The 15434-nt window shown below is 38.3% G+C and overlaps 1 protein-coding gene across 1 annotated transcript in view; it reads left to right on the forward strand.

Annotated features, from left to right (window-relative positions):
• The window catches only part of ift172 (intraflagellar transport 172), a 46004-nt gene extending 35532 nt beyond the window's left edge, over window positions 1-10472 (forward strand). The window contains exons 36-48 of the mRNA XM_023430287.2: window positions 820-918; window positions 1163-1272; window positions 1620-1683; window positions 2369-2455; window positions 2769-2885; window positions 3238-3348; window positions 3578-3697; window positions 4022-4117; window positions 4671-4730; window positions 5041-5139; window positions 5667-5820; window positions 6730-6821; window positions 8837-10472. Of these exons, the coding sequence (XP_023286055.1) occupies window positions 820-918; window positions 1163-1272; window positions 1620-1683; window positions 2369-2455; window positions 2769-2885; window positions 3238-3348; window positions 3578-3697; window positions 4022-4117; window positions 4671-4730; window positions 5041-5139; window positions 5667-5820; window positions 6730-6821; window positions 8837-8926 (1299 nt within the window). The 3' untranslated portion in view covers window positions 8927-10472. The remainder of the gene's footprint in view (window positions 1-819; window positions 919-1162; window positions 1273-1619; window positions 1684-2368; window positions 2456-2768; window positions 2886-3237; window positions 3349-3577; window positions 3698-4021; window positions 4118-4670; window positions 4731-5040; window positions 5140-5666; window positions 5821-6729; window positions 6822-8836) is intronic.
• Window positions 10473-15434: the final 4962 nt, after the last annotated feature.

Raw genomic sequence — 15434 nt, forward strand, 5'->3', positions numbered from 1 at the left:
GTGTTATTGACCTGAGAGCGATGGAGATCAGATCATCTGTCATTTGAATGGTCGGTCTGATGGTGTTGCTAAGGCAAAAGGTCAAAGGGTCTCACAGATCAATAGTTTTTTTTTTCTCCCCCTCTGGGAATGTGAACGTTTGGTCTCCTGGTGGTGTTCGACTAAAGGTCACAAGGTCAAATAAATCAATAGGTTTCTTCCTGGAGTGGCTCATTAGATTTGCACATTAGATTCTATTCCAATTACTTGTTCTCAAAGAAACAGTCACACACAGTCATTGAAACACCTGGATGCTACGCAGCTGTGCAACAGTCATAGGCTCCAAATCCTCTCATTAAATGTACTGACTAATCAAAGCTAACAGCTGATTTTATTTTGATTTAAATTTCAAAGATGCGTATCAGCATCATGCAAATTACAGCTGATGCTTAGTTGATCAACAGGAAAATGATCTGCAACTTTTTCTGATAATCAAATAATCAAACAAAACATAAACATTTGTTGGCTCCTCAGATCTGAGTGTTTGTTGTTTTTCTCTGTTTTATATTAATTTATATTTTTTAATTTCAAATATTTGGGTTTTGGACATTTGATCAAGACATCTGACGACATCACCATCTGGTTTCAAACCTGTTTATTTCTTGATGGTATTACAGACCAAACTATTATCAGATTAACCTAAACAAAGAATTTAATGGTGAATTAATGATGGAAATAATTGTCACTTTCCACCTTTAACCTTTATTCAAATATATTACAATGAAAACTGTTACAAAGGTTCTAGTAAACGTGTGTGTTTGTTTGTGTTTGTGTTTCCAGGCAGCAGAGTTGTCCATCAAGTTCCTGAGTGGAGACCGAGCAATTGAGGTGGTCCAGGTGGTCGGACCACGACTCACACACCTGAGGAAGTACAACGCTGTGGGTGAAAACACACACACACACACACACACACACACACACACACACACTCACCTTAGTACAAAAACAAAAATTGTCTTGTTTTAACCTGCTCACAAAAAAAAGAACTAAATGTATGAACACTCTATACTTTAAACAAAGAGCTGTAAATGTACATGTATGAACCAGATTCAGAATTTTGTGATAAAGGTTTTTAATTCACCTCGTATTTTCCTCCTGCTGTGTTTGTGTTCACGTGTTCCAGGCTGCCGAGCTTTACTTAAACATGGACCTGATCAAAGATGCGATCGATGTCTTCATTGAGGGTGAGGAGTGGAACAAAGCCAAGAGAGTCGCCAAGGAGCTGGAGCCCAGGTTAGAAACACGTTCACACACACACACTGTACATGCACAAACACCTACACTTACCTACTCCAAAGTCAAAGTAAACCGGAGACACTAAATATATAATTTTAAAAGTTCATTTAGCAAGTTTCAAAAGCCTCTGTGTCATTTGTTTGTTTTAAAACCCCTCAGTGACCTTTCACTTTTCTGCATAAGCAAATACGCTAGAAGAAAAGGGGCATGCTGGGTATTTTCAATGTGATACTGTCTTACTTAAACATACATTTAACCTCACAGAAATACAAGGAATTGTTACCAGAATCAGTGGTTATCTGTTTAACCATTTCACTCTGTCTCATGCCTCTGATCCTGGGCAGGTACGAGGACTATGTGGACCAGAAGTACAAAGAGCATCTGAAGAATCAAGGCAAAGTAGATTCTGTAAGTATGTCTACATACCAGACCTCCTGTAGTGGTTTCTTCAGAAGATACTGCCGCATTATGAGTAATACTGTAAGTTTGATGAGTCAAATCCATGTGGTCAAAGAAAAAAGTCACAGAAAATAAACATTTTGTAAGTTTAAGTCTTCATGTCTTTATCCATTTCGTACTTTTAGTATTGTTTCATAGAAGTGGATCACAGGGGGCGTCGTGTGACGTAGTGGTCTAAGCAGGCGCCCCATGTGTAGAGGCTACAGTCCTCGCTGCAGTTGGCCCAGGTTCGAGTCCCGCATCGGACGGCTTTTACTGCATGTCATTCCCCCTCTCTCTGCCTCCCCATTTCCTGTCTCTCTCCACTATCCTGTCCAATAAAGGCACAAAAGCCCAAAAAAATATACTTTAAAAAAAAAAAAAGAAGTGGATCACAGCACAGCTGTGTTGACAGCACAACAGTTTAGTTATGTCACCTTACAGGCTTTCTGAAGTCCTCAGAAATAATAAAGTTCAAATTTCCTCCCGTTTGTAGCAGCCCATATGAGAAAATTGCTAAATTTAAGTTTTACTTTGTAAATGTTGCTCATTGAGAATGAACAAACTAAATTCAGTTTAAACACTTTGAATGAAAACCAGTTTTTTCATGCTATTTTCTATAAAACTGAAACTGTGTGTATGTGCATGTGTTCAGCTGGTGGGTGTGGATGTCATGGCAGCTTTGGACATGTACGCAGAAAGAGGCCAGTGGGAGAAGTGTCTGGAAACAGCATCAAAACAGGTACGAGACCAAGTGAACCTGAGGGTCAGTGTGACTTCATGTGGCGTATAGATCACACACAGTCACTCCTCCATCAGCTGCTGCGATCAAAATGTCGCCACCATTAAAATCTGTCGATTGTGTTGTGTAGTTCCAAGACTTAAATCAGGGAAAGAATGTTTCTTTCACTCTTAATTGTCCTTGTTATTGTTTTTTGGAGCTCCAGTGTGAATATCCTGCAGTCGAGGCTTCTGGTGATAAAAACATGTCAGTATTAGATGTTGACCGTGGTTCTGTAAGTGTTCCTCATCATCTCTGTGTTGTGTTGTGTCAGAACTTTAAGATCCTCCATAAGTATATCGCTCTGTACGCCACGCACCTCATCAAGGAGGAGGACGCCCCGAAGGCTCTGCAGCTCTACATACAGCACGGAGCTCCACCTAACTCTCAGGTGCAGACTCCTCTAACTCTCTCCTCCTTCCTAAATGTAACTTATAGTAATTCAAGTTGAAATAATATGAAATGTCAAAGTCAGACCTTGTTGAATGGTCAAATTAATGCCAGTTGTGTTCATTTTACTGAAAGCAGATGCACAAAAATAAACATACACATAGTTTTTCACCAGATATTAACATCACACTTAAAGTCATAAACCAAAAGTTTGTGTAGGTTAGTTGAGCTGATTGTTCTCAAGCTGCAACTCTACATGTTCATATTGTTAAAGCTACAACCACACCATGAACCCTCAGACTTCTCCTGTGAAGGTGTAACTGATAAATGTTTTTCACCTTTTTTACTTGTAGAACTTTAACATTTACAAGCGCCTGTTCCTGGATCTGATTAACCTCCCTGACACTGATGGACCAGAGTCTTACCGCATGTGGGCCGACCTCCGCAATTTCCTGTTTCAGCTGGTAAATCACAGCAAAATCCAGAAAACTTTATTACGTCAAGACTCTGTCTAATCCGGAAATTAATGAACATTTTCATGTAAAACAAACCGGATTCATTCCTTTTAAATTTACCGATTTGGGAAATTCCTTAAAATTCAGACTCTTCCTGTCAGGAATATAAATGTTCCACAACTAGAATCCAACCTGTAATTCAGTTGTTTCTGTTATTGCCTGTTTGATGTGATTTCAGTGTGAGAACTTGTCCGAGTCAGCCGAGGCCAATTCTCCAGCTCATGAGGACTTTGAACAGATGCTGCTGATCGCTCATTACTACGCCACGCGAGCCGGCGCTAAAGGAGTCGAGCAGCTGGTACAGATAACACAGAGACACTCAGAGGGAATTACAGAAAACCTGCAACTCACCTGTTGAGACTGAGAATATTTCAGTTCACTTTTAATAAATAATGGGCTAAATTCACATGTGCATGATTAAATTTGATATTCCAAGTGAACGTTTCCACGAAAACAAATTGTTTCCCTTCTTGAATAGTTTCTTTCTTTTCAAACATTTGTTGTGATGCATCTCTCCACAAATGTTTGAATATCAGAGCTCAACTCTCTACCAACTGTTTTTCTTGTTCTTCTTAATTAATTAATTCTTAATTAATTCCTTATTTTTGCTGTGTGTTTTCAGATCAGCGTAGCAGCCAAGCTGTCAGTGTCTCTGCTACGTCACACTGAGCTCGTTCCTGCAGACAAGGCTTTCTACGAGGCTGGTCTCAGCTGCAGGGTGGGTCCAGCCGTCACAGAGGAGGAGAGCAGTTCCTACACTTTGAGTGTCTATGCATTTACTCTTATTCAGTTTTAGTTTTAGGTGCAAGTTCAAATGTTCTCCCTGCCTGGTTTCTCGCATGTGTTCTCCACTGTAGAGAAGGTACTAAGGTGAAAAGCAGAATTGCATTTGTGAAAAAAATTGGACAGTACAGGTTGTTTTTTTTAATTCTTCTTTTCTCCTAGATGGTAAAATATCCTTGATATTAATTAATAATAAAATTCCCTCATGTTCCTTGTTTGAAATACATTTTAAAAAGTCATGATATTCCAGGAATTTCAAATCTACACAAAAACCTCTAGTTTCACATTTCATAGATATAAGATAGATATAGATACAATATATAGATGCAGATACAAGTCCTGCATCACATGACCTCCTCCTCATAATTCAATGATTTGCCTCTGAAAGCTTTGATAAGTACGTGCAAGACGAGATACATGAAGTTTTGAACCAGATTGCGATGATCATTATTATTATTTTATATTTATTTATTCTCTTACATTGGCAGGCTGTTGGCTGGGAGAACATGGCTTTCATCTTCCTCAACCACTTCCTGGATCTGTGTGACGTGAGTATCACGGATCATCTGGTGCACTAGATGTGAAAAAATCGAAATGCTTCATATTTATTCAATAGTTAAAATCTACTAAACGTTAAAAAAGTAGATTAGTTGCCCGATAATGTCTAATGAATAAAAGACATCCAGTATATATGGAGATCTGAAATCTTCACCAACATCATTGGATTGTTTGACTATGAACAAGTTATAGATATATTACAATTTCCATCATGATTCTTGTCACTTCATGATGTCATGATTGTGTGATCTGAAGAAAGACATCTGTTTTCATCTCTGATTGGTTTATTCCTGTCTCCAGGCGATTGACGAGGGGACCCTGGACGCTCTGGACCACTCTGACTTCATCGACACTGACATCCCCTTCGAAGTTCCTGTTCCCACCAAACTCTGTGTCACTGTGAGACGCCACCTCCACTCACCACACACACACACACACACACACACATCTAAACATCCCACAGGAAACACTGTGGTCACACTGGTAGATGGAGCTGATGTTGGTGTTGAGACATGAATCAGATCTGGTTCAGTTAATGTCACATTCATCGCAAAAATAAGAAAAGCAGCCTCAGTCAGCAACATGAAGTCACTGCAGCCATGACTGAGGACATGAGAATCTGCAGCTCTTTAAAAGTTGAAAAAATGAAAATAAATTATATATTTCTATACTTATAAAGTCTATATTTTTATTTTCACCGTTTTATTGAGAATCATTTTAGAAACTGTGATTTTATGAGCTTTTGTTAGCTGTGAACTATACTAACATATGCAAACATAGTGGTTTGTGCTGGTTCGTAAGTTCCAGGAAGAATTTGAATATTTTTTTAAGTAGTTTTTAAAAACTACAGGTTTACATTTATTATATTATAATGTGTGTGTGTGTGTGTGTGTGTGTGTGTGTGTGTGTGTGTGTGTGTGTTACAGGATGCCCAGCGGGAGCAGATCCGTGACTGGGTGCTGATGGTCTCCATGGACCACCGGTTAGAGCAGGTTCTGCCCCGAGATGAGAGGAACTCGTATGAAGCCTCGCTGGTGGCTACAAACACCGGCCTGCGCTCGCTGCCCTGTGTCCTCACCGGTAATACACACACACACACACACACACACACACACACACACACACACACTCAAACGCAAACTCGCGCAAACACACACACACTTGACAGTTGAGGCCCTCACACAAGCTGGTAAAATTTTGAAAAACTGAAAATTGATCAGAGGGAAACCGAGAAGCTCTTTGTGGGAGAACTGGTTTGATGTAACAGGAAAAAACCTTTAACTAATAATAAAGAAAAATATTATTTCAATCTTGTTTTGTGAAATAAGATTCTTTTATGAAAAAAATATAAAAATACTAAGGAACACCATAAAGCAGCAAACATGTCATTGGTTATTCAGAGGTCTACCTACCTTCTATCAAATAAACCATGTTGTTGGCGCCTGGGTGGCTCACTTGGTAGCGCGCGGACCACATGGGCTTAGTCCCAACCGCAGCGGCCAACCTGTGGCCCTTTGCTGCATGTCATCACCTCTCTCTCTCTCTCTCTCCCTCCCTGACTTTCCTGTCTCTTTCTCACTTCACTATCTGAATAAATGCAAAAATGCCCCCAAAAAAATAACTTAAAAACTTAAAAATAAAAATAAATTAACCATGTTGTTGACTGTGTTCCCTCTCCCTGTGCTGGTACTTCAGAAATCTTCATGCATGATTGTGCTTTGATAAACACGATCCACTTTGTTACACACAATATTCAACATGTGTATCTTTCTGTAAAGATGCAAAGAGAAGGTTGAATTTGACTCAAATCCAAATCTGCTTTTAGTTGAGGTCTGTGTTTAAGGAACCGCCATGAAATGATGTAGTTCATCTCAAAGGATTTGTCCCTGACATTTGAATGTGATATAAAATGTTCCATCACTTGACTGCAGGTCACTTTGATGCTGTAACAAACAGTGCACCCCTCACCCTGCGCTCTTCTGCCCCCAGGCTACCCCGTGCTGAGAAATAAGATCGAGTTCTCGTCTGTGGGCAAAACGGCCAACAAGGACGACTGGAACAAATTCCTCATGGCCACGAAGGTGAGACCAGACGGAAAGACGCACAGTTCTTTCAATGACGTCTATATTGTGCAGTCCACAAGGGCAGCCAGTTCCTGCACAGACAAAAAAAAAACAGATTTCTCTGATATGAAAAAACCATCATGTCTATGTTTGACTGCGGAGAGACTCGCACTCAGATGTCGTGTCATCCCTGTGAGCAAATGAAAAACAACAAGAACAGAATTACACACTCTCTTTTTAATGTATGAGCAGCTCATCCTAAAACTTCTCCCGTTTACCTTACCTCAACTTTCACTTCAAAAACTTCTAACCATGAGTCATTTCAAGATGTTTTTGAAGAACAGTCTGAGTGTCAATCGTAGCTGGTCAGTGAACCATGAGGTTATGTTGTTTCATGTTTCCTCTCGTCTTTTCGGCTTTTGACTCCTTCAGATAAAGCAGCATCTGCCTGCGACCCCTCGTCACAGGTTGAGTAGGTTCAGTGAAAACCCTTTTCTTTTTTCCTTCAGACCCTCTCGGTCTGAAAACTATCCAGTATCTCAGAAGTTAAAAGCGACACTTAGAGAAAAGGATCTAAATTTGACTTAACAGTTACCTCATATGAGTTTAAGGCCCCCCAGACCTCCAGGGGCCCCCAGGTTTACTCCATTTTAATTTTGTCTGCAAAATTTGATTAATCGCAGATTTGTTAGAAATTTGTATCTTCCATCTTCAGCTGTGTCTTTAAGGAAACTCTAGTTTTAAGATTTGAAGTATTTAAGTTTGTGTTGTGATTGTTTCTTGTATTTTAGGTTGTATTATTCCTTCACAGAAGAACTGTACAGCAGCAACCAACGACTATTTTCATTATCAATACATCTGATAGTTATTTTCTTTAATAATCAATTGATTGACAAGAGGCTTCATTTCCCACCATGGAGAAAACAAACACAGAAACAATCTGTTTACACATTTACTGTTGTTGTTGAGAAAAATCTGTTTCCTCCTAATGAAGCCGATTAGCTCATTAATAAGCAAAGATACTTTACACCTACATGTTTGCATGCTACATCACTTAGAATCTGTTAGCTTAAAGTGTAAAGTGATTTGAGGAATTTATTGGAAATCAGTGTTTCCTTCATTAATATGAAAATGAATGCAGACAGGTGCTCCTCACAATAATCAGATCAAACATCAGTTTGTGGTTCCTGTGATGTAAGTGGGAAGTTTCTTCTTTAGTTTTAGTGTTCAGAATGAGTTTATTGAGTCACAACTTTATTACCTGACGGTCAAGTCGCTGACCAACAATCAAAAACCCCAAATATTTCAGTTTATTATCATAAAAAAATGGGAAAACAATCAAATATTCACATTTGAGGAGATGGAGCTGGAATAATAAAACTTCCCAGCACAGTCAGGGTCATAGGGGCCCATTACCCTGGGGTCCCTCAAGAGGTTAATTCAACTGTGACACACACAGACAATGGGTGAACACGGAGGGAATAAAAGTTGTCTGATGTCTCATTTACCAAATCCAAACTCATTTCACTGAGTTTCATCATCTCATCTCTCAACATCAGTGAGTCAGCACACTAATCGCAGTATCATTAGCACACACACACACACACACACACACACACACAAGCACATACCTTTTACAGCGTCCATCTGCAGTAGTGACAGCAAAGGTTTTTGAACTGCAACCAACGATTGTTTTCACTATGAGTCAATCCACTGATCATTTTCCCAATTAGTCGTTTATGAAACATCCAAATATTGTCAAAAAAAAAACTGAGCTGAAGGTGGCGTCTTCAAATGTCTTTTTTTGTTCAACCAAACCCCCAAAAAACCCAAATATTCAGTTTACACTGATCTATGACAAAGAAAAGCAGAAAACCTTCTTTTCAGAGGCTGAAATCTGCAAAGATTTGACTTTCCTTTTCTGTTTTTGCTTGAAAAATGATAGAAACAACTATTCAGTTATCAGAATAGGTGTCTGTTATGTTTAATCTGTTTTCTGATTGTTGGTGGTTTGTGTCTTTCTCCCCCTGCAGACCACTCACAGTCCGGAGTGTCAGGATGTCCTGAAGTTCATCAGCCAGTGGTGCGGTGGTCTGCCCACATCTGGATTCTCCTTCCACTGATACAGACCTGCTTCGTCCTCTAGTTTTATTACTCTCTTTCATCTTCACTGTAAGTTCTTCATCCATCCGTCCATTTTCTGTCCCCTCCTCTTCCTCCTGAGGCTCTTTGTGCTGAAACGTTCTGACAGGACCTGAGCCAGGATTCCATTAAACGAACAACTTTTTTTCCCCCACAATTTATTTATTTATTCAACTTTTCATTTATATAAATTTAATCTCATGTCATCATGGTCTAAATGCTGTTTTAATGCCCTCTTCTGCACTTCCTGAAATGTGGACAAAACTTATATCCCTTTGTTTTGTTTTAATTTTCTCTTTTTTCAGCTTAACAGTCATTTTAGACAATTTTAATCTTAAAAACTATCTGAATCTTCCTTAAAGAGTGCAGTATGTGGAGTATCTGTATAATTACATAATTACACAATCTAAAAGTCCAATGAACCCTGTTAAATTCAAAGAAATATTACCTTTCACGTCCCCTCATTCTTTCACATTAGATTATCGTCACAGCGAAAACATCAGATAAAACATTATATAAGTTTCACAGAATTCAGGGTTGAATATTTTTGAAACAGCGTTTGAGACCAAGAAAATCTAAATATTTCCTTTACAGTAACAAAAGATTAACATGAATGAATGAATGAAGGACATGAACGTGTCTCACTGGGTTCAGTTTACACACTGACTGACACTGATCTTCACATTTTTTAGCTCCTATACGAGCAGCATAATCTAAAATCTAATCTAAATATGTAAAATGAATGTAATTTAATGATATCAATATATTTTATTCTTCAGTCAGTGCGTTTTGCTTGAATTCTATTTAAAGAATAAGGCGTCTGATATTCCATATTATTGTTATTTTCAACAGATTCCATTTAAAAACCTGCTCTGCCTGTGTCTGTGCTCCATGTCCACTGGTTCCTACTGAAGACGTAAAACTTTCAAAATGGGTCACAAATATGTAGTTTCATTTTTAGAAAAGGCTCAGTGTTTTTTCTTAAACTGCTGAGCACTGTAGTTCTTAGCAAACGTTACTCAAACAGGAGTAAAAAGTGCATTTGTTGGCACTATTTCCAACAAATGCGGATGAATACACATTCGTTTCTAATAGTTTTTGACAACAATGGAGCTCTACAGCACAGAGGAATGAGACATATCAGGCTTTAGATGGACAGATAATACTTTTTACTTTGGTCTTTTCATGAGATTTGTTGTCGTTCACACATTCCTCTGCTGTGTTGTTCTTTTCTCCTCTTCCTCTCATCAGAAGGACTTTCTCTCAGGATGGCATCGCTGAATAAAAAGCCAAAGGTTAGAGCAGATTTTAGCAGAAGACTTTCTAGTCCACAATATATTATAATACTATAAAATAAACAAGTTGACTGGTACTGTACTGACGGTTGGAGGGACTGTTTAATGTGCAGAGTCTGAAGTGTCTGTGTACGTGTGGTTTAGATGCTGGTGTTTCTGGCAATGCCTTTATTCTATGTTTGATATGGAATGTATTTTGTTAAATAAAGTTCAAATAAAAGATAGTTTTCAACCTCTGTTTTCATGCCTTTATCATGTGATGCCGTCACTTACTTCTTAATGTTTGTTACATGTAAACCATCGTAGAAAAAAACCAACGAAATCAAAGCTATTAACGAAGCAAAAGAACGTGTGGCAGCTTGCTGTAGAGCAGAAAACTCTGACTTTCACATAAGAAGAAGTGAACTCAGTTCCTCTCTCTCATGGATTCACATGCTTTTACACCAGTTTACATCAGTGTCCTTACTGGATGGAAACCACTCATTTCTATTTAAATTATTATATTATTTCTGGATGGTTTTCTATGAATTTGACTCGTTTTCTCTGATGAAATCTTTATTTATTTATATATGATTCATATGTGTTTTCTTATCTTTTCATCAGGTTACAGTGTAATTCTCCTGATGCTCAGTGAAAACAGTTCCTTATCGTAAAAAGAAGAAAGACGAAAAGAAACACAGTGAAAAATTGATTTATAATTGATTGATCATTATTTATTTCATCGTTTAAAAAGACACATACAGAGAAATGTTTATTTTTTACATCATCAATTCACAACTTGGGTCCCGTTCTTCATTTTAAACAGTAATTTACTTAATTTTCCTTCTTACCTGATCATTCCAGTTTTCCTTCATAATCAATACATAGTAATATTAAATAAAACACTTAATACAGAAGTGCAAAATTTGCAAATTAACATGGTTATACAGCATATTTATCTGGTTACTTATATTTAAGTTATATATGTCTTTCTAATTGCCTTCATGTACATTATTATTATCTGTTTCATATTTTAGTTGTCTGATCTCACATCTTATAAATATGTTTTACAAAAGTGACTTTCACACTGGTTAATGGGAATTCTTTGTTAAAAATAAATGTTTTAAAAAGAAAAAGGTTCATTTTGCATAAGTTTCAATGAGCTGCAGTAACAGTCACAACCTTTAGATTCAGACTCAGATTAAGTTTATTGTCATTTCACATTAAAAGTACCATAATACAATAGAGCTTTACAAAGTGTATCTTCATATAACGTAAGTCAGTTTCATGTTACGTTCCTCTGAGTCACATAAAAAAAACATCAGAATACTTTATTTATAAAATGTATTCAAACAATATCAAAAACAAAATAAGATGCAGATTAACCCTGTGAATTCCCTCAGTGATCCACCGCCATCCCTGTACCTGTACTGTATCTACGTCACATTCAGCATATAGTACAGTATATAGAGTATTTACAGTATATAGAGTATACACCACCATCTTTCCCAGCAGAGCCACTGTTCATCCACAATCAATATTACAGCCTGTGTGTTTGGGGAAAAGACATTAGTAAGTGATAACTCAGGAGATTTCCTGCTCCGCTAAAGGCTCCACGTCTCCTGACAGGGAACAGACTCACTTACATCATATTCATTTATATCACACACCGATGACACAGACTAAAACTGAGAACTGAAAACTGACATTATACCACTGCACATTAGTTTTATTAGGAGGAAAGTGATTAACATGATCTCAGGAGGAGTTGGGAACTCTTACATGGGGGGTGGGGCCTAAAGAAGGGGGGCACAAAGCTCAAATTGAAAGTGTTTTGTGGTCTTTGTCGTTATTCAATCCATCCATAATACTAAGAGGGGGCAGTCAGATTCCACAGGGTCGCCCCCCTCTGGCCCAGGTCCTGGTGAGGAACCATGAGTGAAATTTCTTTTATTTCATGTTCCAAAAAATGACCATTTTAAGCCAAAAAATGTGAAAAAATATCCCCCTTTATCTCATTTGTTTTTAATCCTTCGTTTCCTTCGAAACTTGAATCTTTACTGAAGCAAAGCAAAAAAAAAAAAAAACAAGACGCTGTTTCCTCTTTCCAACAACTGATCCATTATCTTTCTCTTTTTTATTCATATTTTTCATTGTACTTGTAATTTTCCTTCATAAATGTGTGTGACCGTGTGACTGTGTTTGGATTCATGACCTGTGATGAGGACATTAGACCTGCGTGTCGGACCGTCCTGCAGATCTGACACAATAAGTGAAGACTTCCTTTGGTTTAACAGGCTGATCCAAGGAGGGCGACGTGAGACGCAACAGAAACACAAACAACGATGTTGGTGACGTGAAGTGTGAAGCAACATTTACTGCTGCTTTTAGAATATCAGACATGGATCTATTTCTCTTCCTGTTTTCCCCTTGTTTGTTTCCATGTTGGGGAAGATTAAAGTATGGAGAGTGTGAGGTTTTCCCCCATGGAAGCAGATTATTTATGGATGTTGTTTTTTTTTTTAGTTGCCAAGAATCTTGATTCCTAAATGATAATTATATTGGATTTGAAATATTAAAACTTCACTGTAGGACAGAAACAAATAGTACATAATGTTCTTGTCCCACTCTCATGAACTTATCATATATTACCATGACAATAACTATGTGACGTTTCTTTGATTTCATTTGGTCTGTCTGTATCTGACTCTGTTTTCAAAGTGACGTTATGAATCCATGAGTTTTGACAATTACTGGACCCAGAAAGAAAAGGGTGGGAACGGAAACCACCACATGTGACTCTGATAGGCTAAAACACCGCAGGGAGGTTACACAGGCGCCATCTAGTGGCCACCAGTGCCACTGCAGCTACAGGCCTCTCCTCATGAAGCCATGGTGGTTTCCCAGAAAACAGCTCAGAAATCTGTCCTGTTTCAATCAAGACGGCCATGTTGTTGATTATGAAATGCACTTATCATTTACAGCTGAGGATTGTGGGTCTTCGGTTTGGCCACCAGAAAACCTGATCACTGAGTTCAGCGTTGACATTGGGTCACTCTCTTGGCATTCACCGCGTGCCTTAATTGTATGGACATTTAAATCAAGGTCCGCTGTGAACACGAGGAGAGGCGACCCATAATTCCCTGTGTTTTACTGCATCACTCTGTCCCACTCTGGTCCAAATCTGTTCAGTTTCCACACATTCTGCTTTTTTGTTCGTCTCAATCCCATTTTCCCACTTCCTCCATCTCCAGTCTTTATCCCACTTTATCCCACTGGAGCTTCCCATGTCCTGCTTCACTGGGCTTTGTCCCAGTCACTTTCACTTTTCTTTTTTTTTTATTTTTATCCCTCGTTGTATCCTCCCAACAGATTTCTCGACCTTGACAGGACTTGACAGAAATTAAGTCGTCGTCATGAAAATTTCAGTGTGGCTTTCTTCTTCTTTTTGTGTGTGTGTGTGTGTATGTTTCATTTCAAAAGCATCAAGTGGCATTGAATATGAGGAAAATATGAAACATTTCCAACATATTTCATGCATTTTAAACAAGGACATAAACTGAGCTTGGAGATCTCTCACAGTGTCTGCAGATAAAGCAAACCACACATTTTCTACATTTCACTCTTCACTTCTGTTGATTATTTCTTGCTAACAATGACATATGCATTCTAGCTGCTTATACTGGTTGCACTAATGTATGAATGTTGACTGCACTGATTTACTTATATTATGACTATGTATAAAAAGCTGATTATATCAAATATTCATATTAATGTATGCATACAGACCACACCACAGAATCTATAATGCTGATTATACTGAATACATTCAGTACATTATGTATTAAGGCAGAATAACAACAGCTCTTACTGTTTTTTTCTGCCGTTCTCTTTCTCCTCCTGCAGTCTGAGAACAGACAAGCAGCTCAGGAGGGTTTTAAGATGCTACAGTGGATCACAGGTGTGAGTGTGTATGCGATTACATCCTGCTGACCTTCAAATTCAAGCCAATGACAGAATTGGCAATACTTCTATACAGTCTATCTATTGGTTATATTGACTAATTAAAGATTAATAACAATGTTGACTGAATATTTTCATATGTTGAAGCGTGTTGGATGTTTTACTCCACCATTTTCCAAAATGAGCTATGATTCAGTTCTTGCATTAATCCACAGCCACTGGTTTCCATTCCTCTCTCACTCTGGTATGAAAATACATCTGCACAGACTTGAAGCAGTGGTTTCCAGCCTAAAAAAATTCTGTTTTAAAAAAACAAAATATCAACTTGCAATCTCCTCTCACAGGTGAGAGCTCAACCAAAGTGTGATTTTCTTCTTCTTAAAATTGCCTATTTTAAGCGTTTCCAGAGGCCTGAAGACAACGGCACAGTGACCAGTATATCAGAGAGAAAAAAGCTACATTTTCATTTCCTGTATTAGAGATGATCTTTTAGGCTATAATGCATTTAATCATGTGACTTCCCTCTGATTAATTTTTGGACCATCTCGCTTGAGATAGTTAGATAGCATCCCCAACACTTCTCACTGCACATTATAAAAGGATAATGCAACTTCAAACAGGCTGCATTAAAGGAGGACGTGATGTTCATCGACATGGATTGTCTGCAAATTCATTTTCATACCACTGATGACTTGAAACCAATAATGGCTTCCTGGAAAGCTGAAAAAAAAACACATTAAAAAAAAAAATCTAAAATAATGCAGCATGCATTGGAAAATGGTCGAGAGGAATAATTTTTTATAATGCAAAAAAGAAATAAATAAATACCGGTATGGTCCTTTAAGCAGCACTGCACCATTAGAGCATTACCCTCCATTATCCAGCAGCAGCAGGAGCAGTCATAATGCACGTTCTTATACACCACTGCATTAATGACACAGCTGCAGGGGAGGAAGCTGCTGCTGCTGCTGCTGCTGCTGCGATTTTACTCCTCATCCCACATGAGAACACAGTCCTGTCAGATCCATAACAAAAAAAAAAGAAAAGAAAGGAGGAAAAAAGCCATCATGACATGTTGTATTTTCCTTGTTTCTTCTCATTTGTGTATTTGCAGCAGCATCTGTGCTGCCCAACGGCTCCCCGGCAGAGGAGAGGAAAGATGGACCCATCTGCAGCCTCATTAACCGCTGAAATGCTAATGACCCAGATATCTCATGTAGGCTAAAATGCAAAGGGGGGGGGGGGGGGGGGG

Source organism: Seriola lalandi, unplaced genomic scaffold (assembly GCF_002814215.2).
Source record: "Seriola lalandi dorsalis isolate HSWRI2012SDOR001 ecotype SW California unplaced genomic scaffold, Sedor1 jcf7180002054901, whole genome shotgun sequence".
Lineage (NCBI taxonomy): Eukaryota > Metazoa > Chordata > Actinopteri > Carangiformes > Carangidae > Seriola > Seriola lalandi.